Here is a 26,989-nt window from a genome sequence, read left to right as displayed (position 1 = left end):
TCAGTATTTACAGACTTATCAATTGAACCATTTATATAATATGATGATTTTAAGATAATTTCATGTGATCTCATCATTGAGTTTATGTCATTATAAAATTGAATATCACTTTAATCAACATACATGTGGTGTCATAACACATATCTTACTAAACTCCACCAATAGGAGAAGGATTAATTCTGCGTGTTCCTGATACTGTAAGTTTACATGCATGTTCATACTGTCATCAACTGATGCTTATGGTATAATTAAATAAGTACATGGTTTTTCATCTTAACATCAATGAAATTGTAATCTTAAAAGAAAACTTAAACATGTTGAATGTATATATTTTCAATAACCCAACTTAATTGTTCATAGTATAATTTCACATTATCTTTATTATTTTTTCTTAAGTAAGACATATTCGGAAATCTGCCCCCAAATAAAGTTAGCACAGCCTCCACTGATTACATCTCATACATTCGTTTCCAAGCCAAATGTCTGCCAACGTATGAGGGCTCAACACTTATAAAGGTACCCGTAGACCCGCCTTAGTTTCTTTTTCTTGCCTCTGTTGTTGTGCTTCTTACACGGTTTGCCTGCTACACTAGTCTGGCTCCCAGCTCCAGATGACGGGGTACCAGGCTTGTCACTGTGGGTTGTTTTTGTATGCACTAGAAAACTCCTGAAAGGGTATATTGTTCACAAAAACTGTACAAACTTATTCTTCCATGGTGTTGAAAAATATTTATCGGTATTCACTAGTATTTGTCATTATTAATATTGTATAAATATATTATATTTTTATGTGCATATTTTATATAATTCCGTTTTTCCAATAAATATTTATTGATCTGAACTTGTTTAAAGATTTGTTATGCCCCTGAAGGAAGGCATATAGTGATCGCACTGTCCGTCTGTCCGTCTGTCTGTCTGTCCGTCACACTTTGCGTTTAGGTTTCAAAAATGCTCATAACTTCTATGTCCCTTCAGATGTAACATTCATATTTGGTATGCATGTGTACATGGACAAGGCCTTTCCATCCGCACACAAATTTTGACCCCTTAGAACTTGACCTTGAACTTAGGGTCCGATTTTAGGTTTCGAAAAATGCGTTTAGGTTTCGAAAAATGCTCATAATTTTAATCAAAGCGTTTATTGGGGACATATTTCATCCTATGGAGTCAGCTCTTGTTATCCCCCGCCATAAGGCGGAGGGATATTGTTTTGGCGTTGTCCGTCCATCCGTCCGTCTTTCCGTCCGTCTGGCACTTTTGTGTCCGGAGCCATATCTTGGCAGTTTTTTGACGGATTTCATTGAAACTTGGTATGAGTATATATATGGATAAGAGGATGATGCACGCCAAATGGCATTGTACACCATCTGTTAATAACGTAGTTATGGCCCTTTGTATCTTGAAAAAATGCTTTTTTGAGTGTCAAATATAACACTTTTGTGTCCAGGAGCATATTGGCGGGGGATATCAATTCAACGAATTTGCTTGTTTTTATCTAAATTTTCACAAGAAGTAAAATCGAAAGAGAGCCCAAGGAACTCAATTGTCTGTGAAGATAGTGCTCATAAGATTTCACAATAGCCTTACATGGAAAACTGCCCTGACAACTTGCTGCCATGTTTTTAACAACAAATATTTCCAAACATAGCTCTAATTTGTGTTTGTTCTGAGCATAAAGCACATCGAGAGGATTAAACATGTGATTTCTTGACTGTAATTACCGGTTAGCCATATAACGAAAACTGCGCCCTCTTGTGGTTGTTATCAATAGACAGGGACCATAAATAACACATCCGGGAAATTATTTCATCAAATGCTTAGAGCAAGTTTTGTGAACATTATGCACACTTATCTGACTTCTTAAGTGTTCAAAATAATTTTTTCTTCGATTTGGCCAAGTGATAAAGATTCTGACGCAATATGACCCAGTTTTAAACTCATTTGAGATATAATAGGGACATATATAACTCAAGTTTCATAAAGATTGGGAAATAAATGTTTCATGTTCAAGTACATTTTCTTTAATCTTACTCTAAATTTGCCAACATATCATGGGGACAAATGTTCTGACCAAGTTTTATGGAGATTTGGCAATAATGGTGTCCTCTTGAGTGTTCACAAGCTTTTTGTGTAGTTTGACATAGTGATTTATTTTTTGATCCCACTAAACAATTTTAAAATCAGCAAAGATTTCATTACGACAAATATTCTTTCAAGCTCAGGTGATAATGCACTACACTATCTTTACTTAAACAATTTAAATTCTTATATTCATAACAGCATAATGGGATTGCTGACTTGCATTAAACGCTAATCATTATATAATACAGGAGTGTTAATTGTCTTAAATTTGAAATCCGGAAAGTAAAGCCGAGAGTTTGGGGCCGTAGGATAAAGGGAATAAAGCGATAGAGGGACAGTAGAGCCCCCCCCCTCCCTGAGCCCTAGCTTATATTTCTTTTGTATAGTCTTTATATTTGCAATTTCTGGCGAGTATAATGCAAATTATCAACCAGACCATCCGTAATATTGCGTTTGTATTCATCATTCTATAAAAAATGTTATAAAGTACGTCGAAAAAAAATTAAAATAGACGAACAATACAGTTTTCGATAACAACTGTCCGAAAACATGTTGAGTTCAGTCTTTTGCACATGAAATAAAATATGCATATCGTTTTACTGCAGAACATGAAAACCAAGAACCAGTTACCCAGCAAATACGCAATCAATGTACAATTTGATTGACATATTCTTTAAAAATCTGATATTTCAGTGCTTTACTTTTCTTATAGATAATTTAAAATTTCAAAATGGCGGACATTTGCAACATTCATAGAAATGTACGGTTTTCGGAAAGTAGCGCAGAGGTTTTGTCAGTTACTGCTCATGTCAGTGCCAGCTGCTTACCATTCAGAAATCAATAATAAAAGACCAGGTGAAATCGTTACTGAGCAAAATTTAAGGAATGCCTACAAGGCTATAACAATATTCTTTCTCAAATGATCGCACACTCAAAGAATTTGTCCCTACCCCACCCACCCCTTAAACAAACTCATCGGATTTACATTCATCTCAAAATAGACCCTGGGCGGCTCAAATCCAGATTTCCGGATATATATCCGGACAATTGACACCCCTGATAAGATTTATCGAATTGATACTCACCTTTCTAAAGATGTCTGCATCAATCTTGCTGGGCGGCAGTGGCTGTGTGTTGTCTGATGACCCCGGCTGGTCCCCACTGCCAGCAGGGCCGGCCTTGACTAGTCTCCTTTCTTCAAACTTGTTGAACGCCTCTGGGTCCACATCGGGAGGTGGGTGGCAGTACAACAGCTTGCCCTGTGGCATTTGAACATCCAAACAACTAATTTCAAAAGTTTTGTTCAAAGATATTAAACGTTTTGATATCATCATGCATTACAAGAGCTGTCAGAGGACAGCGCGCTCGACTTTTCGAGTGCTTCACAGTATAACGTAAGCCATCATGGAGAAATTGTTCATATTCAATAATTTATTAGACGATTTTTCAAAAATAAAAAAGGGAACAAAAATATTTTTTTGGGGGGTGGGGGGAGGGGAGGTAAGGGGGGTTAAAAGGGGGGTATAATGAAGTGTGTGGTCATTTATAAGACGATCTTTCAAAAATTAAACAAATATAAAAAAAAATAAAAAAATTGGGGGGTGGGGGGGTGAGAGGGGTTATAATGTGGGGTGTGGTCATTTATTAGATGATTTTTAAAAAATAAAAAGGGGGGGGGAGAAATTTGGGGAGGGGGGGTGGGGTGGGGGAAGGGCAGGAATTCTGGGTTGGGGTGTGGGGTATTGTTTGGGTGGAAGCCATTGTGGTATTCAGATAAGTGTTGTTTTGTCAAAGTTTTAATAAAATCTTATGATAAATAACGTTATGGCAATGTAAGCAAAATGATCAATGATCTAAGTACAAAGGGGCAATAATTCTATCAAAATGCTTGATACAATTGTCTGCTCTTGTTTATAGGTTGGGGTCATGATGGTAAACAAGTATGCAAAATATGAAAGCAATCTGTCAAGGGACACAGGAAATATTTGGGGTAGTACTCAAACTTTAACATAGATTTATCAATAATATGCATATTCTAAGTATAAAAGGGTCATTAACTCTGTCAAAATGCTTGATACAGTTGTCTGCTCTTGTTTATATGTTGGGGTCATGATGGTTAACAAGTATGCAAAATATGAAAGCAATATGTCAAGGGACATTGAAAATATTCAGGGTAGCACGCAAACTTAAACATTTGCTGCATATTCTAAGTGGAAAAGGGGCCATAATTATATACAATGCTTGATAGAGTTGTCTGATTTTGTTAATAGGTTGGGGTCATGTTGGTTAACAAGTATGCAAAATATGAAAGCAATATATCAAGGGACAATGAAAATAATTGGGGTAGTACGAAAACTTTAACATTTGCACGCTAACGGAAACGCTAACGCCGGGGTGAGTAGGATAGCTCCATTGCATATACTTCATATATAATAGTCAAGCTAGTAATCATGTACAATAGAATTGTCACAGGAAAAATGAGGACATAAAGAAAAGCCTTTCTGTTTACTTTCGTCACATGTTTCACTAAATGTAGTGTTTGTTATGTTTTCAGCCCTATTATTTAATTATAGTAATAACTAGGTCAAGTACTTCAGTAAACAGTTTGGAAGACCTATTGACAAAAGTATTGGATATTTGAAGTCCTAAGCATTTACTTTAAAAGGTGATAATGTGACAAAAATTGTTGAGTATACTACTCCCAAACTTATTTTAATAAAAATCCTCAGTGTTAGTTCCCATATGAAGGATGCATCAATTTTATTCCAAAACGATCTTTCTGTCATAATGTTATGAATGAAAGGTCCAACAACAATGCACACTCTGTTACGCTTTTTAAAATTGTTACTCAGAAAGCTGTGACATACTTTAAAGTCATGAAAATTTGAGTCAAAAACTTTTGCAAATTGTCAAAATTTGAGAGGCAAACTTCTATAATTTGTGAACATTTGCCATTCTCTAAAAAGAACAAAAACTGCTAGATACATTGTACATTTATAATCTCATTACATTAAGTTTTGCACAATGATTCTAGAAAGCCTTTTAATAACATCACCCGATTATGATTTTTTGTGTTATCGCACTAGATGCTAAATGATTATAAGAAAAGTGATGAGTTGTATTAATTAAACTGTGCCAAATTTGTTTGAACTTTGTATTCTAGTGAATCCCCATTAAAATACACGCTTTTAGATGTAAAGGTTTCGTCTTTATATTTTAGTTCAAAATATTTCTTTCATGGTATGATATGATGATATGATGAATTTTATGAAAATCAAAACCAACCGTAGGTCAAATTTTCCATCATAATCTCTTGCTTTTAAAGTTGTACATGGCACTAAAAAATCAGAATTAGGAGCCAAATATTTTTGTATTTTCTAACATTTTGGTAGTCTATGGTGATTTGGGTTACTGTCATTGCTTAAATAGCGTTGAAGCAGCTTACATTGACATAGTCCTTCAGGAGTTACCTTGAAGATCGTGGCATGTCTGGTACTGCCCTATACGTCATGTATACTCGCATGGCTGAAATAGGGACATATTGTTACATGTAACCTCGCATGGCTGAAATGAGGAACATTTAGTGTCATGTTACCTCGCATGGCTGCAATAGAGAGCGTTTAGTGTCATGTAGCCTCACATGGCTACAATAGATAACATTTAGTGTCATGTAACCTCGCATGGCTGCAATAAGAGAACATTTTCTGTCATGCAACCTTGCATGTCATTTATGGGATACAGTTTGTGAGCTACATGTATGAAGTGTAGAGTAGTCTAAAACTACAAAGAGCAGATTTCAAAGTCAATTATGCAGCTACATTGAATTATTGACCAGGTGTTAATGTTTGAATCAGGAGCACACATTATGGAAAAACATGTGATTTGGTTCATCACTTTCATGAAAATGCATTAGAAAACAATGATCACAAATAAATTGGTATGCTCAATGATGACATCTTCCAACAGGATGGCCATGAGGCCCTTAAGCGCTCACCACAGACATTACTTGTTGAAAATTTGACCTAATTATATCATTTTTGACCCCTTTTGACAGAAATTCAAACATGACTTTTACATTGTCAAGATTTACATTCTTTCAATCATCATGTCATGTGCTAGATTTCCATAACTTCAACCCCAAGAGAATAGATAGCAATACTAACATAACAAAAAGAGATTTGAGTCAATACGTGAAAGTTTGCTACCTCCATATGTATTAAGGAGCTCGTACGCTGTGGGGGGTCTGTGGGGGTCCTCCCCCTCCCCAGGGGCTGGCAGGTTGATCCCGTACGTGGTCTCAAGCACCCAGCGGGGCAGCCTCTCACACAGCTGGGGTACAAAAAGGTCAGCATTATAAAAGACAACTGTTGAAATATACCTATATAAGCAAAACGGCAAAGCAGCCTAAAACTGCAAAATGGCCTTTCAACTTTTGTCTCTATCCTATAACACTCAGATACTCACTTTAACGTGTCTGAAGTCCCTTTCAAAATCACATTTAATTTAAGACTTTTCTTACTAAATTCAAGTTTTTAAGGCTTAATTTCAAACCCTTAGATACTGCTGAGCAGCAAACAGCATAAAACATGAACACTCTAAATCATTCCTGGTAGCATATAGCCATGCTATTGTCATTGCTTTATATTTCACAGTCTGTTTGAATTTAATTGAACTTGCAAATACAAATTTGATTAAGGTTAATGAGAGATGGATATAATTTTATGAATTGTTGAAGCTAGGCAAAACAATTAAACTATTAGGAATGGATAAACAAAATATTCAATAAAATCCTATTCAATCAATAGATACAAGGACATTCAATTATTGGCACAAATATTGATAACGTGCTGAATTATTATGTAAAACATAACCTTTAATTTTAATTGAGAAATAAGACAGTAAAAACCAGAAGTGACAGGATAACTTTGTCCATTTTAGAAGACATTTTTGTACCAACATTTTGAAAAAACCTTAAAGAAAGAACTGCTTTAATCTGTAAATTATGAACAGCTTTAATAATGTCCCAAACAATATTGTCACACATGAAATGTGAACTTGTTATACAAAGTGAACAATAAACATCTTAACATCTAAACTAGCTACACCAGTGACAATTACAACATAAACTAACACTACCAGTGACAAATGAAATTCTGATCTAGCTACTGAGTGAACATCAGAACAAAATTTGCTGTGTCAGTGAAAAGTAAAATTCTGAACTAACTGTATAGGTGACACATGAAAATCTGAACAAACTACAACAGTGAAAACAAGAGCTTGTCAGAGAAATGCCAAATCCCCGCCGATATGTGTTTCCTTGTATGACAACATTTGTTTAAAAGAGTAGAATAATATTTGTAAAACATGGCACCTGAAAAGCTACAATATTTACTATGAAATTAAATTAAAATAATAAAATTATAAATAAATAAAATAAAAAATAAAAAAAAGTATAAAATAAAAATAAAGGAAGATACTTCAAAGACTACGGCCGAAAGACTTATGGTTCATGTTCACTGCACTTTTCCTAGTTGCCATCTGTTTATATTTCTAGTTTCAAGTAAATCCCTTCAGTAGATTTAGAGTTATGCTCCGGACAAAAATTAAATTTGAAATTAAATAAAGGGAAATAATTCAAAAAGTAAAGTGGATAGAGTCATGGTTCTTAGTCACTGCACTTCGCCTACTTGCCATCTGTTTATATTTCAAGTTTCAAGTAAATACCTTCAGTAGATTTAGAGTAATGCTCCGGACAAAGTTTCTGACCGACGGACGGACGGAAAGACGGACGGACGGACAGGACCAATTACCAATCCCCTCCAAAAAAAATTTGGCGGGGATAATAAAAATGTATTTAAGCTATACCAGTACAAAATAAAAATCTGAACAGGCAACATAGGTGAAAATGAAAATCTTAATTAGCTACATCAGTGAAAAATGAAAGTCTGAACAAGCAATACCTAGGGAAAACAAGATTGCAAAACTGTCACACGATACGCCCGTTCGAAGGTTTTAGACACCATGCTCAATGCTTGAAATGCACTTAGTGACCTCGAGACCTTGTTATTGACCCGGCATGACCAATATTCGAACTTGACCTACACGCACTAAGTAACCTCGTGACCTAGCTTTTGACCCGGCATGACCCAAATTTAAACTTGACCTACATATCATCTAGACACAATTTCTGACCAAATTTGGTGAAGATCGGGTGAAAACGACTTCAATTAGAGAGCGGACACCATGCTTAATCCTTGAAATGCACTAAGTTACCCCGTGACCTAGTTTTTGACTCGGCATGACCAATATTCGAACTTGACCTAGATATTGTCTAGACACAACTTCTGACCAAGTTTGGGGAAGATCGGATGAAAACTATTTGAATTAGAGAGCGGACACTGCTGTGGACGCTGCCCGCCCGCCGCCCGCCCGCCGCCCGCCTGCCGCCCGCCCGCCGAGGGTGAAACTATAATACGTCCCATTTTTAAAAACGGACGTATAATGACAATCTGACCAAGATATACCAATAATGATGGAGGTATGTAGTCTCTCATCTGGTCTATAGGCAGGATCCCACTGACCACGAGGTCAGCCTTGGTGGTTACAAACGAGGGGAACACCAGGCCTAGGCAGTCACACAGCATCAACTCTGGAACCACGTACAGCGTCTACACGGGAAATGGCATACACCATCAATTGTTAAAAATCCTTTCACCTACACATTTCACTTACAGGATGTGAAAGATTAATGGCATAAACTGTAAGTTATGAGGAATGCATGTACGCATAACGTCTAAAAGAGCAACGCCATAAACCATCAGTTATTATGGATGAATCAGCTTACAAGAAGAAAACGAGAAATGGCATGTACATAAGTTATAAGAAAGCATCCACATACAAATCTTAAAGAGAAATGGCATTATATTCAGTTATTATGAATGCATCCATACAATTACAGAGTATACGAATTTGATTTTTGTGATTTCAGAGAAAAGTAAGTTTCTTTTAAAAAAGGGGGAAAGAGCTAAAACTATTGGTGGCAACATTTTAAACCAGAAATGCACCATGAAGGCTTTCTCAGTGTTTGTTCAGTCATATCTTTGGGAGAGTTCTTCAGCAAAAGCTGAAAACTTACAAACAATATAACCATGAGAATTGGAAACAATCTGCATACCAATAGAGTAAAGGTTGGTTTCCACTTGTATGTGGTGCAGCCCTCATTTTTTAGGAGAGATAATAATGTAAGTTTGGGACTTTGGCGAAATAAATTGATTGCAAGCAAAAGGAGTAATCCTGAGTTAGGATCAGTTCTGGAGAAAAGAGCAAGATTAAAAACAGAATAGATTATGCCTTATATTGTCTTGTTCAATATATAACATGAAAAATCTGCCAGTATTATTTGCAAGCTCACCTGAAAGTGTTTGGTTCTTCCAGGAGTTGCCGACACTGGAACCTTCTTCATCTTCAAGATGGCATTGATTGTGGAGCTCTTGCCAACATTGGGGTAGCCAACCTTAAGAAAGTAGCATGGGAAACAATTTTGTGATCATAACCTCTTAGGTTCTCAACTGTGTTTCATTGATGGGCATATACATTCAGACTTCAATTTACAACGTAGTGTTTACAAACTGAACAAAGTTACAGTCATCTGTTGATAACAATCAGTTACCATATCTGATCAATAAGTTCACTAACAAGAAATTCACAGTGGAGTAGACTTTTAAGTACGCTGTTTCTAAAAACACCATATTTTTTATGGTGGTGTATTGCAAACAGTAGCTCGCAGTCTGTCTGGGTTCAATACTGTTTGCTGCAGTATCAGTATCTCAGGATTGGAAATGAAGCGATTAAAACATGAATCTTGTAAGAAAGGTCTTAAATTTAATTTGATTTTCTAAGGAAAAACAAATGTGTCAAAATGCGTATCTGACTCGTAAAGGGTAAATTACCATTCCGACAGTGACTAGTCCCTTGTGAGCCTTTCTTCCAGTGTGCAATCCCTTCAACATGTGTATCGTCCTGACATATGCCCTGTATCTGTATCACAGTCACTGTCCCTCCCCGACCCCTCTTCCTCAGTCTGAGAGTCATATTTCTCCTGTTTCTCCTCCTGCTCCTGACGTAGTGACTCCTTCACTGCAGACCAGAACGCAAACCTGATACCTTCTCTGTGAAATAGTAGGCCCATAACTGCCTGCAATAGAAAAAGAATACTTTGCAGAAGTTTTTTTATTTATTTTTTATTCAAAGATTGATCCTTATATATCCTGAAACATTCCTGTGTTTACCAACTTTAAGTTTAACTGAGAAGTATTTTCATTTTTTTTGAATTGGGGAAAGGACCTTTTTTGGCAAAATAATTCATCAACAAAACCGAGAATGGATAAGAAATTTTTAAAGGCAAAATTGAAAATGAAGGAAAATTGCAATATTTTAATGTACTTTACATTTTTAGGAAAGAACCCTCTAAAAAAACTTGAAAGGCCTCATTTAAAGCCACTGCTAAAGAAGGAAAACAAGCCCTGTCTGCTATGATTTTTTTTGGTCATAAATAGTACAAATTTCCCCTAAAAATTATAGCAAAAGGCCCCATCCACAAGAGGTGAAACAAGAGGGCCAAGATGGCCCTAGTTTGCTCACCTGAGAGGAGTCGGTGTATTCAATCTTTACCAAATGTCAAACTTGACCTAGATATTGTCCAGACAAACATCCTGGTCAAGTTTCATCATTATTTTATCTGCGAGTCATGATCATTGTACCTATGAAGTTTCATGATCCTAGGCGTAAGCATTCTTGAGTTATCATCCGAAAACCATTTTTCTAAGTTGAGTCACCGTGACCTTGACAGCCATTGTGTGAATACGTTTTTTGGCACTGTGACCTTGACCTTTGACCTAGTGACCTGATAAACAATAGAAGTCATCTGCGAGTCACTATCAATATACCTATGAAATTTCATGAACCTAGGCATAAGCGTTCTTGAGTTATCATCCAGAAACCATTTTACTATTTCAGGTCACCGTGACCTTGATCTTTGACCTAGTGACCTGAAAATCAATAGGGGTCATCTTCGAGTCATGATCAATGTACCTATGAAGTTTCATGATCCTAGGCATACGCGTTCTAGAGTTATCATCTGGAAACCATTTTACTATTTCGGGTCACCGTGTCCTTGACCTTTGACCTAGTGACCTGAAAATCAATAGGGATCATCTGCGAGTTATGATCAATGTCCCTATTTAGTTTAATGATTCTAGGCCTAAGCGTTTTTGAGTTATCATCCGGAAACCATTTTACTATTTCGGGTCATCGTGACCTTGACCTTTGACCTAGTGACCTGAAAATCAACTAGGGTTTATTTGCGAGTCATGATCGATGTATTTATGAAGTTTCATGATCCTAGGCATAAGCGTTCTTGAGTTATCATCCGGAAACCATTTTACTGCTTAGGGTAACCGTTACCTTGACCTTTGACCTAGTGACCTGAAAATCAATAGGGGTCATCTGCGAGTCATGATCAATGTATCTATGAAGTTTCATGATCTTAGGCATAAGCGTTCTTGAGTTATCATCCGGAAACCATTTTACTATTTCGGGTCATCGCGACCTTGACCTTTGAACTAGTGACCTGAAAATCAATAGGGGTCATCTGCGAGTCATGATCAATGTACCTATGAAGTTTCATGATCCTTTGCATAAGCGCTCTTGAGTTATCATCCGGAAACCATCTAGTGGACAGACGGACAGACATGAGCAAAACAATATAACCCCTCTTCTTCGAAAGGGGGGGGGGGGGCATAATGAGAAAACTGCCCCCCTCCCAGCAGCCATGTTATTCAACTGACTGGAACCTTTTTTGAACTCAACTCTCGTATCAAGGAAACAAATGTTCTGAGCAAATTTCATGAAAATTGGGCCAAAAATGTGACTTTTACTGTGTTCATATGTTTTCACTGTATACATATAGAGAAAAATGCCCCGCCCACTGGCGGCCATGTTTTTTCACCGATCACGACCATTTTCAAACTCGTCCGAGATATCATTAAACCAATATTTTCACCAACTTTCATGATGAATTGGGCAAACATTGTGACTTCTAGAGTGTTTACAAGGTTTCTCTATAGCCAAATAGGGAAAACTGCCACTATATACATATAGAGAAAAAATGCCCCGCCCACTGGCGGCCATGTTTTTTCACCGATCTCGGCCATTTTCAAACACGTCCGAGACATTAATTGAACCAATGTTTTGACCAAATTTCATGATGCTTGGGCAAAAATTATGACTTCTAGAGTGTTATCAAGGTTTCTCTATAGCCAAATTAGGAAAACTGCCCCGCCCACTGGGGGCCATGTTTTTCAACGAATCGGAACCACTTTTGAACTCAACCAATATATCATTAAGACAAACATTTTGACAAAGTTACATGAAGATTGGACATGAAATGTGACTTTTACAGTGTTTACAAGGTTTTACTTTTTTTGACCTAGTGACCTAGTTGTTGACCTGGCACCACCCACTTTCGAACTCGGCCGAGATTTCATTGGGACAAAGCCTCTGACCAAGTTTCATGAAGATGGGACAAGGAATGTGGCATATAGAGTGTTTACGAGTAAATGTTTACGGACGGACGGACGGACGGACGGACATACGACGGACAAAGACCGGTCACAAAAGCTCACCTGAGCAATCAGGTGAGCTAAAAAGCCAATATACTGGATAACTCTTGAACAACATGGAAACAAATTTCTTCCATTGTTTAAAAAGATGTTTGACATTGTTCTCTATAGAAATTTCAGTAACCAGTTAGAATTTGAAAGTAGCCAACACAAGCACTAAGCCGTTTCAAATTAATATTTTGGGTAAAAGTAGACGGCGCCTGGATTGTTAGGAACTGGTGAAATCGTCGGCTGCTGGTGCTTCCAGAGGACATTTTTGCATTTACGTGTTATAAATTATCATTATGATGTACATGTACATGTATTATATTATATGGTTTAATGATGATATTCTTCTTCTTCTTCTGGCTCATGAACAAAAGTGAGATATGACACCCTGCAATTTAAGTAAATGACTGATCACATTTGGTAAATATCCGATGAAATCTTTCAGAATTGCCAAATGCAATGTCATTTATCTAGCTTGGCCTTTCAGTTTGTCATAGAATTGGACAAGGATCAAGAACTTTCCAAACTCAGCCAAGCTGTCCCCGATGTGTCCCAGATGTGTTACCTCTGCTCCTTAGTCAGGTGATCAGCCTTGTTGGCCAGCAGCAGGCAGACCTTGCCGGGCTCCACCTCTCCTACATAGGTCTCCATGTCAGGGCAGTATAACAAGAGATGGTTACGGGCATCTACAATCTGTACCACAATGTCACTGGAACAGTAGGCACCATATTTAAACATTAAAGATTTAAAAAGAACACCAACGGGTTAAGAGCCTAACAACTGCGTTACAATGTCACTGTAACTACAGGCAGCATATTAGAAACCCAACAGGTTACCTGCATCAAATATCTGCACTAAAATGTCACAGAAACCATAGGAGGCATATTAGAACAACGGGTTACAAGCATAAACGATCTGCTCTACAATGTCACTGAAACAATAGGGGACATATTAAGACATAAAATGTTAACAAGCAGCAAGTGTGTGTACTAATTGTGTCACTGCAACCATAGGCTGAATATAATGTTTAAAACCATAGACAACATAAAAGAACATTAAGGGCATTACAAGATTATGACAATGAACAATCTGCACTGCAATCTCAACAAAACATAAGCAGAATATTAGATCAACTAGTAACAAGTGTTGACAGCACCAACACCAACATCAATCATTTCTTAATTTCAGTAAGATTTCTCACTGCCTATCTCAAACTGTCACCAAATTAGACATTCCTTAAAGTGGTAATAACATTTAGGTTGGCAACAGTGAGTGGGGACAACCTTTTTTACAATTCTTCTAACAAAAACACTATGTCAACACTTGTTGTGATACAATATTTTAAGTCAGTAAATAACGTGTCTTAAATATCGTAAACATGAAGATCACAATCATCAATTCAATCAAAATAAAATAAAACAAGGCTGGCATGGCTCAGTGGAAGATATATCGGCTTAACAAATGGTCCCTTGGTTCGACCCCAACCACAAAAAGTACTGTTTTTTTCAAGAAAAAGCTTCAAATTTGTCTTGGAAATTTGATGAAATCTTATTAAAAAGCAGGTTCAAACAAACCAACTTTGATATATACAGTCCACTCTCGTTATCTCCACATCGGATATCTCTATTTTCTCACTATGTCGAAGAAAGCTCAATGCCCCAACTTTTTTCCTATATTATCTATATTAATAATTATCGCATATCTCGATTTTCGTAATGTTGAATAATTCGATATCTTGATATAAAAATTTGTCCCGAGTCCCAATTTTACATGTATTTCCTGTGGTTTATCTCGAAGTGTCCCAGTGTTGGCAAGGTGAGAATTTGTTTCTTTTATCCTTAACCGTCTCCGGTTGCTCCCGATACTGTGCGATAAATAATTGATCCGTTAATTGCATCAATGACCACACGTGTGTAATGTCGTTAGCCATTAACACTTGAGTAAGGCCTGTCACTTTATAACCTGTGGGTTTATTTTATCCTGTACTAATAATCGATTGAACTTTGCATTTCAAACTACAAAAATGCACATGTACAGTTCAGTATTCTTGAACGTGATAAACGCATGTTCAGATGAACTAGAGCTTTGTCACAGACGTGACGAATACCACATGCCGTATTGACACATAATATTTTGCATGTCGTCTTCACAAAAAACAGCGGACACCATGCTCAATTTTTAAAACGCACTAAGTGACCCCGTGACCTAGTTTTTGAACCAGAAAGGACCATGTTCTAACTTTGCCTTAAGATCATCTCCATAAAACTTCTGACCAAGTTTGGTGAAGATCGGATGTAAACTACTTGAATTAGAGATCGGACACCATGCTGAATGTTAACAAACGCACTAAGTGACCCCGTGACCTAGTTTTAGGCCCGGAATGGCCCATGTTCAAACTTGACCTTGACATTATCTAGATACAACTTCTTACCAAGTTTGGTGAAGATTGGATGAAAACTACTTGAATTAGAGAGCGGACAACATTGTGATGTTTAAAACTCACTAAGTGACCCCGTGACCTTGTTTTAACCCGGCATGACCCATATTCAAACTTGCCCTTGACATTATCAAGATACAACTTCTGACCAATTTTGGTGAAGATTGGATAAAAACTACTTAAATTAGAGAGGGGACAACATGGTGTGGTTTAAAGTAACCCTGTGACCTAGTTTTTGACCCTGCATGGCCCATGTTCGAACTTGACCTACACATAATCTAGTTACAACTTCTGACAAAGTGTGGTGAAGATCGGATTTAAACTACATGAAATAGAGAGCGGACACCAAGCTCAATGTGTAAAACGTACTAAGTGACCCTGTGACCTAGTTTTTTATCTGGCATGGCCCATGTTAGAACTTGGCCTTCAGATCATCTAGATAAAACTTCTGACCAAGTTTGGTGAAGATCGGATAAAAACTACTTGAAAAATAGAGAGGACACCATGCTGGATGTTAAAAAACGTACTAAGTGACCCCGTGACCTAGTTTTTGACCCAGCAAGGCCAATGTTCGAACTTGGCCTTAAGATCATCTAGATTCAACTTCCGACCAAGTTTGGTGAAGCTCGGATAAAAACTACTTGAATTAAAGAGAGGACAACATGCTGAATGTTTAAAATGCACCAAGTGACCCCGTGACCTAGTTTTTGACCCGGCAAGGCCCATGTTCGAACTTGGCCTAGACATCATGTAGATACAACTTCTGACCAAATTTGGTGAAGATCGGATGAAATCTACTTGAATTAGAGAGCGGACAACATGCTGAATGTTTAAAACGCACTAAGTGACCCCGTGACCTAGTTTTTGACCCGGCAAGGCCCATGTTCGAACTTGGCCTAGACATCATTTAGATACAACTTCTGACCAAGTTTGGTGAAGATCGGATGAAAACTACTTGAATTAGAGAGCGGACAACATGCTGAATGTTTAAAACGCACTAAGTGACCCCGTGACCTAGTTTTTGACCCAGCAAGGCCCATGTTCAAACTTGGCCTAGACATCATTTAGATACAACTTCTGACTAAGTTTGGTGAAGATCGGATGAAAACTACTTGAATTAGAGAGCGGACACTTAAAACGGACCGCCAGACAGACCGACAGACCAACCGACAGACAAGTTCACTCCTATATAACCCCCAAACTTCGTTTGTGGGGGTATAAAAACCTTCGTCTTGATTGGACGTCAATTGCTTCATAACTTTAAATAGCAACATTACTGGATGCTTACGTCGACAGTTTAGAAAATGATAACCGCATGTGTGCTTGCAAAATTCAGTAACACTTAAACGTAATTTTAATGCATTTAAATAGCAAATTTAATCGTGCCTCGTTAAAACGCGTATATATCAAGTAATATATTGGGTAGTAGAGAGTATTATGCCACACGGTGACGGCTTTAGACCACTTAGCAGGTATATAGATGTTAAAAGCAAGGTAAATTTTCGTTTCATTTTTTCTTTGAAAACGCCTAATCGGATATCTCGAGCTTTCGTTATCTCGATATTTTTTCTTGTTCCTGCCGACTTCGAGATAACGAGAGTAGACTGTAGTAAGATGCTTGCTAAAACGAAGACCCCACAGCAGGCACTGACCTTCTTTCAATGACCCTCCACAGCTGTCTCCAGAAGTCCAGGTTTTTCTCGTAGGGTGTCATCACTATCCTCTCATCCTCCTGCAGCCTGTCAACACACAGAGACAAACAGCATTGTTATACATCCCTACATGTTACACTCTTGTGGAATTAGCACAGATTTTCGTTTACAATACTAATTGCTGATTGGTTTAGCTGGGTAACCGGCTGAATTCATATTTTTCCATATTAGGCAAATTGAGTGTCCATGCAGAATCATTGTCCTCACCATGTAATATCCTGGAAGGATAACCAAAGAAATTCTAGTTACTCCTACATTTTAACAATGATGTAAAATCATATCAATAGATTAACAGAACTATAATTATGTTTCAAACGCCCCTAAATTGTGAGTCAAAAACCCTTCTAAGACAGTACAGCCAACGCAGAAAAAAAACATAATCCTCGGTCACGCCATGGCAAAAACGTTAGTACTCGGCGGCCACGTCGTGTGTTCACGCCGCGTGACGCCGAGGCACGCAGCAGTGACGCCGAGGCACGCAGCATGGATCCGCGCAACGACGCTGTATTAACCTAGCGTACGTTCGCGGCATAAATACGCCACATACATACGCGGCGGATTGAGTGCAAAGATATACACCTACATGTACATTTGTGTAGTGTCGAAACCTAGATTTACGCTACTTTCATAGTTATTATTTTCATGTTTTAATAAGCTGATATGATTTTATATGATGCTTTATAGACTTTTTATATAATATCACGTCTTCAAATATATTCGACACGTAATGCTCCTTAACGAATTATCGTTGAATTGATTACACACAACTGTAAATGTTTCGTTCGATTCTCGAATGAGCATTATTTAATTTGTAATCTGAAACACGCTTTTAAATTTTAATGCTAACGCGAAATTAACAATTAAGTTCTAGCGTCAAATAAACAGTGCTTTATCATTTGTCTAAATAAAAAGTGCGCGAAAATTATGCAGACATGTAGAACGTCGCATGGGAAGTGTTGCTGTTTTTTGTGTTGTATAAAAACATGAACATCACGTCAGGCGATTTACGCGTGTTCAGTGGGAAAAAAACGCCCCAATTAGACATTATTTCATCACATCTTTAAATAGAAACAAATGCTATAATTTATTTGACACTTAAGAAAATTGGCGAATGTTTGTATTTCTTGAAATTCATGAGAACTTTAATGTAAATATTAACAAGAATTTGCTTTAAAACTGGAATATACAGGATTATTGGGTAATGAGTATGCAGTAATAAATACATTAAATAAATTATGATTTTAAATATCATAATGATTGTTTTTTTTTAATTAATTGACTAACTTATCATTTTTAAAAGGTTTTTATTTTATGAAGCGCATCAACTCGGCGTCATTTCGCGGATCGCGGCTTGCGTCGGCGGACAGATGCAAAGCATCGCAGCGAAATGCGACATGCCGCCGCATACTGACACGGCTTCAACAGCAAATCTCAAAATATGTGTTCCCACGTTGGCTGTACTGTATTTAATTTACATTAATTGTTCTGATAAGCTTTACACTAAAAAATTTTACATAATACATGTATATGTTTTATTAATATACACAGTTATTACTTATTTTAATACATGTATATGTTATATGTACAGTTATTAATTATTAGTAAATGACAACTTCATTTTGATCTTCTAGATACAAAAAAATACAAAGCTGCACCAAGATAATGCACTCCACTATTTTAATGCTTTATTCAGTTATAAAGTATGTAAACTTAAAGATGAAAATGTGTACATTAGAGATAAATATATATTCATTAAATAAAAAAAAATGAAGAAGCCACAAAACTAGATTTTCAAGTTAATTAATGATCCTGAACAGATGTATTAAGTTTCAATAGAATTACTGTAGTAGAAACAGTGATACCGAAAGTGCATAGATCTGCTAAATTGGAGGTCAGTTTTGGAACTGGGTCAGTGACCACAAACATGTGTGAAGTTTCAATTGAATACCCATAGCAATTTGTCTTCGTAATTGTTTATTGAGATGTTGCATGATTACCTAAACAAGAGCATTACAAGGACCCCAAAGCAAACGGCAACATTTTGGTGAGTAGTATAGCTCTAACTATACTGAAAATAGTCCAGTTAAAACTGAATGGCACTCCCATTTTTATAGGAGGGACCCTAAACATCAACTGCATGAGTCCTGTAAACATACAGACATATGAGTCGTGCTCTGGGAAAAAGGGGTTTAATGAATGTGCGTAAAGTGTAGTCTCAGGCTAATCAGGGACGACACTTTCCGCTTTAATGGTATTTTTAGTTTCAAAGAAGTCCATCCTTACCGAAAATCAAGTTTAGGCGGAAAGTGTCGTCCCTGATTAGCCTGTGCGGACTGCACAGGCTTATCTGGGATGTCACTTTACGCACACGCATTAAGCCCAGTTTTCTCAGAACGGGACACATTGAATGGTGTATAATAAGCCCGCCTGCTTTACAATGCCAGGGATCTCCTCCATTCCAGGAAGGCCTGTCTTTCCTTTTTGTCCAGCTCAGAGGCGGACATCTCTGTGCTCCACTGAGGTCTGAAACAAAAACCCACACACTATGACATCTCTGGGCTCCGTTGAGGTCTGAAACAGAAACCCACACACTATGACATCTCTGGGCTCCAATGCGGTCTGAAACAGAAACCCACACACCATGGGATAAACAACTCACACATGCATTAATATCAATTATTACGGTGTTGAAATTATTACTTGACAAATCCCACATAAATCACATCTGTTGCCCTTCATCATTAGTTGTATTCCTCACATTGCTTTTCATAAGATCACCATTTTCATCCAAGTAACAAGAGACAAACAAGAAGACGGAGGGTGAACAATGTCCCCTCTGGTGGAATGCAGGAAGACAAATTATCTGAAGCAAGTGTTGCATGTTTACATTAAACTTCAAAAATTTGAGTGTGATTCATTCAATCTTCACTGTGAATACCATGGTGAAATCATTTTAAACTGCATTCCATAATTTGGGAATAAACACCGTAAATCTGACTACATAAAAAACATCTCATAATTAGGGGATAAACACCGTAAATCTGACTACAAAAACCCATTCCATAATTGGGGATAAACACTGTAAATCTGACTACAAACAAGAGATGGGCTCGTCAGAAACACAATGCCCCCTATTGCGCCGCTTTGAAATAAAACTAGAGCTTTGTCACAGACGTGACGAATACCGCCACATGCCGCATTGGCACATACTATTTTGCATGTTGTCTTCACAAAAAACAGCGGACACCATGCTCAATTTTTAAAACGCACTAAGCGACCACTTGACCTAGTTTTTGACCCAGAAAGGCCCATGTTCTAACTTGGCCTTGAGATAATCTCCATAAAACTTCTGACCAAGTTTGGTGAAGATCGGATGTAAACTACTTGAATTAGAGAGCGGACATAATGCTGAATGTTAAAAAACGCACTAAATGACCCTGTGACCTAGTTTTAGGCACGGAATGGCCCATGTTCAAACTTGTCCTAGAGATCATTTAGATAAAACTTGTGACCAAGTTTGGTGAGGATTGGATGAAAACTACTTTAATTAGAGAGCGGACAACATGGTGAGGTTTAAAACGCACTAAGATACCCCATGACCTAGTTTTTGACCCGGCATGACCCATATTCAAACTTGACCTAGACATCATCTAAATACAACTTCTGACCAAGTTTAGTGCGAATTGGATGAAAACTACTTAAATTAGAGAGCGGACAACATTGTGATGTTTAAAACGCACTAAGTGACCATGTGACCTTGTTTTTGACCCGGAATGACCCATATTCAAACTTGCCCTAGAAATTATCAAGATAAAATTTTGACCAATTTTGGTGAAGATTGGATAAAAACTACTTGAATTAGAGAGCGGACAACATGGTGAGGTTTAAAACACACTAAGTGACCCCGTGACTTAGTTTTTGACCCGGCATGGCCCATTTTCAAACTTGACCTACACATCATCTAGTTACAACTTCTGACCAAGTGTGGTGAAGATCGGATTTAAACTAATTAAATAGAGAGCGGACACCATGCTCAATGTGTAAAACGTACTAAGTTACCCTGTGACCTAGTTTTTTTATCTGGCATGGCCCATGTTCGAACTTGGCCTTCAGATCATCTACATAAAACTTCTGACCAAGTTTGGTGAAGATCGGATGAAAACTACTTGAATAATAGAGAGGACACCATGCTGATTGTTAAAAAACGCACTAAGTGACCCCGTAACCTAGTTTTGACCCGGCAAGGCCCGTGTTCGAACTTGGCCTTAAGATCATCTAGATACAACTTCTGACCAAGTTCGGTGAAGATCGGATGAAAACTACTTGAATTAGAGAGCAGACAACATGCTGAATGTTTAAAACGCACTAATTGAACCCATGACCTAGATTTTGACCCGACAAGGCCCATGTTCGAACTTGGCCTTAACATCATGTAGATAAACTTCTGACCAAGTTTAGTGAAGATCGGATGAAAACTACTTGAATTAGAGAGCGGTCACTTAATACGGGCCGACAGACAGACCGACCGACCGACAGACAAGTTCACTCCTATATACCCCCCTAAACTTCGTTTGTAGGGGAATAAAAAAAAATTACCTTTGACCTTGAAGTATGACCTTGACCTTGAACTATCACCACGCAAAATGTGCAGCTTCATGAGAATGTCGCTTTGAAAAAAAACAAACTTTTTTTGGACCTTTGACCTTGAAGGATGACCTTGACCTTGAACTTCCACCACTCAAAAATGTGCAGCTTCATGAGAACGCCGCTTTGAAAACCTTTTTTTTTTAGACCTTTGACCTTGAAGGATAACCTTGACCTAGAAATTGCACCACAAAAAATGTGCAGCTTCATGAGATACACATGCATGCCGAATATCAAGTTTGTATCTTCAATAATGCAAAAGTTATGGCCAACGCTTTGATAGAAGTTATGAGCATTTTACCATGCTAAATCCTTGAAATGCACAAAGTGACCCCGTGTCCTAGTTTTTGACCTGGCATGATCCATATTCGAACTCGACCTAGATGTTGTCTAGATACAACTTGTGACCAAGTTTGGTAAAGATCGGATGACAAGTATTTGAAACAGAGAGCGGACACGAAAAGTGTGACAGACAGACAGACAGACTGACAGTGCGAAAAATATATACCCCCTTTTCTTTGAAAGGGGGCATAAAAACAAACTGTCAATCTCAATTATTCTTTGTAAACACAGAAAAATGCCCAGCTGATTTGTGATTGTGTAATTTAATTGATTCTAAAGCTAAAATTAAAAGGACAGTCCAGGCAGGCTTGCATGTGCTAGTGATTGTAAAACCCTGGGTTATCAAGTATTATGATAATGGATTTGATAATTTAAGCACCTGGAAAAAGATCCGAGTCATATTCAAACATATTTAATAAGAAGAACAAGCGCGCTGGTACCATATATAGGCGTCTAACAAGAATGACTGGTATGCAGGTACTATAGGTAGGCCGCCAATAGCAAGCCTAGGTAAGCTGGTACCTGCGTGGTATTCTCAGCAGATTCTCGTGTTGCTTGTGCAGACCCTGTATGGCCAACAGGTCTTCACCCCTGGGTAAGCCACCAGAATCACGGGGTACAAACTTCACATTCAACTTCTCTGCAAGCATATCAAGATAGAGGTCATTACTGAGAACGCCAATTAAACATTCAACTTGTCTGGAATCACAGTATTAAGTGTACTTGATGGTCCGCATTTCTGGTATCTTTAAGAATGTCCAATAAATATGGAACAGTGTTTGAGATTTTGCTTCTGTAACATACTCAGTCTAATCTGGGTCAAATAAATTATGTATGCTAATTCCTGTCACCATATAAATTGAGTTCAAATGACTGCATAACTTTAAGATACATTAAAATGAATCAAATCAACTCTAAAAAAAATGTTTTACATTTATTTTGACTTCATGTGTAACACATATATTAAAGTAAAAATCACACCCAATATTAACCCACTGCCAATATATATTAAGGTGTAATGTTAGGACCACCTCAGGCAAGGAAAATACATTTACAGGATTCAACCAAACTCTCCACTTGAAAACAAATAACCAGCAAATTTAAGAATTAATTGTTCAATAGTTTGGCATCAAAAGGGGAGGAAATCAGTTTAAAACAAGAGCTGTGAGGAAATGCCAACTACTGAACATTAAAGCCACACAGCAGCTACATGTATATCCCAATAAAAAATATTATGGCAAAATTACAGGTCATTCATATTTGACAAAGTTACGTGCCTTGGACAGTATTTTAAAGTGTTTGGAAAAAAATTCTGGAAGTGTTATTTTAAAGAAAATCCCAAGTCAGAGGCCCATAGCGTCGTCAAAAATCAATGGACCGGAACAAAACTCAAACTTGATCAGTAAGTCATTTAGGTAGACTCACACACCAAAATCGGGTCAATTCCTGCAAGAGTTGAATAAAAAAGTCTGGACAACTATTCACCAAAAATCAATGGACGAGAACAAAACTCACACTTCATCTGTTAGTCATGTATGTAGACTCACATACCAAAAATAAGCTACACATCTGAAAGCGTTTTGTTAAAGAACACCTGCAAACAGTTATTATAGTGAACATTTGTCTTATGCCCAAAACCTGCCAAAAATCAATGGACTGGAACAACAAATATCTGGTCAATATCTGAAAGCGTTAAGGAAAAAAGACCGAACAATGTAATGACAGAAGAAAATAAGGAAAACAGGGGCGTCAAAAGTTGTTCCAGATTAGCCAATGCAGCCTTCATAAGGTAATAATAGAGAAAACTTTCCCCTTTTATAAAATGCTTCATTTGAAAAGAAGTATCTTCTCAGTGAAAATTCAGTTTACTGTTAAGCAGACTGCACAGGCTTATCTGGGACTTTGCGCACAAGCCAAGATTTCCAAGAGTAACTCAGTTTACTGTTAAGCAGACTGCACAGGCTAATCTGGGACTTTGCGCACAAGCCAAGATTTCCCAAAGTAACTCAGTTTACTGTTAAGCAGACTGCACAGGCTAATCTGAAACTTTGCGAACAAGCCAAGATTTTCCAGAGCAAGGCTCAAATTTACTTTCTTATAGGTGAGATCCCTACCTGCAGTAAATTCAGTGCCAGCTATAAGCTATGAGATCCCTACCTGCAGTATATTCAGTACCAGCTATGAGCTATGAGATCCCTACCTGCAGTACATTCAGTGCCAGCTATGAGATTCCTACCTGCAGTAAATTCAGTGCCAGCTATTAGATCCCTACCTGCAGTAAATTCAGTGCCAGCTATGAGATCCCTACCTGCAGTACATTCAGTGCCAGCTATGAGATCCCTACCTGCAGTAAATTCAGTGCCAGCTATGAGATCCCTACCTGCAGTAAGTTCAGTGCCGGCTATGAGCTATGAGATCCCTACCTGCAGTACATTCAGTGCCAGCTATGAGATCCCTACCTGCATTAAATTCAGTGCCGGCTATGAGCTCCCTAACTACAGTAAATTCAGTGCCAGCTATGAGATCCCTACCTGCAGTAAATTCAGTGCCCGCTATGAGATCCCTACCTGCAGTAAATTCAGTGCCAGCTATGAGATCCCTACCTGCAGTTAATTCAGTGCCAGCTATGAGATCCCTACCTGCATTTAATTCAGTGCCAGCTCAGAGCTATGAGATCCCTACCTGCAGTAAACTCAGTGCCAGCTCAGAGCTATGAATTCCCTACCTGCAGTAAATTCAGTGCCAGCTATGAGCTACGAGATCCCTATCTGCAGTAAATTCAGTGCCAGCTATGAGATCCCTACCTGCAGTAAATTCAGTGCCAGCTATGAGATCCCTACCTGCAGTAAATTCAGTGCCAGCTATGAGATCCCTACCTGCAGTAAATTCAGTGCCAGCTATGAGATCCCTACCTGCAGTAAATTCAGTGCCAACTATGAGATCCCTACCTGCAGTAAGTTCAGTGCCGGCTATGAGCTATGAGATCCCTACCTGCAGTAAATTCAGTGCCAGCTATGAGCTATGAGATCCCTACCTGCAGTAAATTCAGTGCCAGCTATGAGATCCCTACCTGCAGTAAATTCAGTGCCAGCTATGAGATCCCAACCTGCAGTAAATTCAGTGCCAGCTATGAGATCCCTACCTGCAGTAAATTCAGGGCCAGCTATGAGATCCCTACCTGCAGTAAGTTCAGTGCCAGCTATCAGCTATGAGATCCCTACCTGCAGTACATTCAGTGCCAGCTATGAGATCCCTACCTGCAGTAAATTCAGTGCCGGCTATGAGGTCCTTAACTGCAGTAAATTCAGTGCCAGCTATGAGATCCCTACATGCAGTAAATTCAGTGCCAGCTATGGGATCCCTACCTGCAGTAAATTCAGTGCCAGCTATGAGATCCCTACCTGCAGTAAATTCAGTGCCAGCTATGAGATCCCTACCTGCAGTAAATTCAGTGCCAGCTCAGAGCTATGAGATCCCTACCTGCAGTAAATTCAGTGCCAGCTATGAGCTATGAGATCCCTACCTGCAGTAAATTCAGTACCAGCTATGAGCTATGAGATCCCTACCTGCAGTAAATTCAGTGCCAGCTATGAGATCTCTACCTGCAGTAAATTCAGTGCCAGCTATGAGATCTCTACCTGCAGTAAATTCAGTGCCAGCTATGAGATCCCTACCTGCAGTAAATTCAGTGCCAGCTATGAGCTATGAGATCTCTACCTGCAGTAAATTCAGTGCCAGCTATGAGCTATGAGATCCCTACCTGCAGTAAATTCAGTGCTAGCTATGAGCTATGAGATCCCTACCTGCAGTAAATTTAGTGCCAGCTATGAGCTATGAGATCCCTACCTGCAGTAAATTCAGTGCCAGCTATGAGATCCCTACCTTCAGTAAATTCAGTGCCAGCTATGAGATCCCTACCTGCAGTAAATTCAGTGCCAGCTATGAGATCCCTTCCTGCAGTTAATTCAGTGCCAGCTATGAGATCCCTACCTGCAGTAAATTCAGTGCCAGCTATGAGATCCCTACCTGCAGTAAATTCAGTGCCAGCTATAAGATCCCTACCTGCAGTAAATTCAGTGCCAGCTATAAGATCCCTACCTGCAGTAAATTCAGTGCCAGCTATGAGATCCCTACCTGCAGTAAATTCAGTGCCAGCTAGTTCTGCGGTGGCCAGAAAGTCATCCAGGTTGTTCTGTTCAGTGACAGACTGCAAGTTGAGCCTACCCCACTCAAAGCCATCCGACAGCTCAGATGTGTGCAACTGCAATGGGAATATGCAATATGGGAGTGAACACACAGTGCATCATTTTCTTAATCAGAACAGGAATTTTATTGTCACTCATCGATGGACAATTTCACAATTACTGTGTTAATTAAATTTGGGTGTTGTTACAAGTTATCTTAATTGGTCGTCAGTTTTATTGCTTCAGAGATGACAACCAAGACAATCAAAAAAGGAAAATTTCGATTCTTTTTAGCAAAATCGGAGTAATTATAGAAAATAATGTATTGGTTCTATGTGTGACATGATATCTCTGTTTCATTCGTCAAAATGGCAAGTTCATAGTGTATAACGCCTTGTAACAAGAGAAGTGTTCGTCAGAAACACAATGCCCCTACTGCACCGCTTTGAAATAAAATTTATATTTATCATTTTGCAGGTATTGAAATCATCTCCATTTAAAGCTTATTAAAACTTTGATTAATCAATTATTTAGGTTATAAATAACCGAAATAAAAAATCTGTACAGTAACTGTGAAAAGAACTTTAATTCTTGGTTAGAAAATATATAATCCGAGATTTATAATGATATAAATTACTTCCCTTGAAAATAATTGTCTCTTACAAATCTCTATTTTTAGTAGCAAATAATTGAAAGCCACTACCGTGCCTGTAGATTCACCACTCAAAATGTGCAGCTCTATGAGATACACATGCATACCAAATATCAAGTTGCTATGTTCTCTATTGAATAATTATCTCTCTTTAAAGCTTATTACTTCCCTTGGATTTGTTTTTTTGACCTTAGACCTTGAAGGATGACCTTGACCTTGACCTTTTACCATGATGTGTTTGTCAGAAACACAATGCCGCCTACTGCGCC

The 26,989-nt window shown here is 38.1% G+C and overlaps 1 protein-coding gene across 1 annotated transcript in view; it reads right to left on the bottom strand.

Annotated features, from left to right (window-relative positions):
- Positions 1–501: 501 nt before the first annotated feature.
- LOC127831261 (large subunit GTPase 1 homolog) overlaps positions 502–26,989 on the bottom strand; it is a 47,602-nt gene continuing 21,114 nt past the window's right edge. The window contains 15 exon segments of the mRNA XM_052356242.1: positions 502–667; positions 2,072–2,106; positions 3,168–3,341; positions 5,528–5,607; positions 6,288–6,411; positions 8,607–8,750; positions 9,494–9,595; positions 10,032–10,101; positions 10,149–10,254; positions 10,257–10,276; positions 13,315–13,458; positions 16,839–16,925; positions 19,335–19,421; positions 22,407–22,524; positions 26,019–26,145. Of these exon segments, the coding sequence (XP_052212202.1) occupies positions 502–667; positions 2,072–2,106; positions 3,168–3,341; positions 5,528–5,607; positions 6,288–6,411; positions 8,607–8,750; positions 9,494–9,595; positions 10,032–10,101; positions 10,149–10,254; positions 10,257–10,276; positions 13,315–13,458; positions 16,839–16,925; positions 19,335–19,421; positions 22,407–22,524; positions 26,019–26,145 (1,584 nt within the window).

Source organism: Dreissena polymorpha, chromosome 5 (assembly GCF_020536995.1).
Source record: "Dreissena polymorpha isolate Duluth1 chromosome 5, UMN_Dpol_1.0, whole genome shotgun sequence".
NCBI lineage: Eukaryota > Metazoa > Mollusca > Bivalvia > Myida > Dreissenidae > Dreissena > Dreissena polymorpha.
The sequence above is the reverse complement of the archived record's forward strand: the minus strand, read 5'-3'. Positions and strand labels throughout refer to the sequence as shown.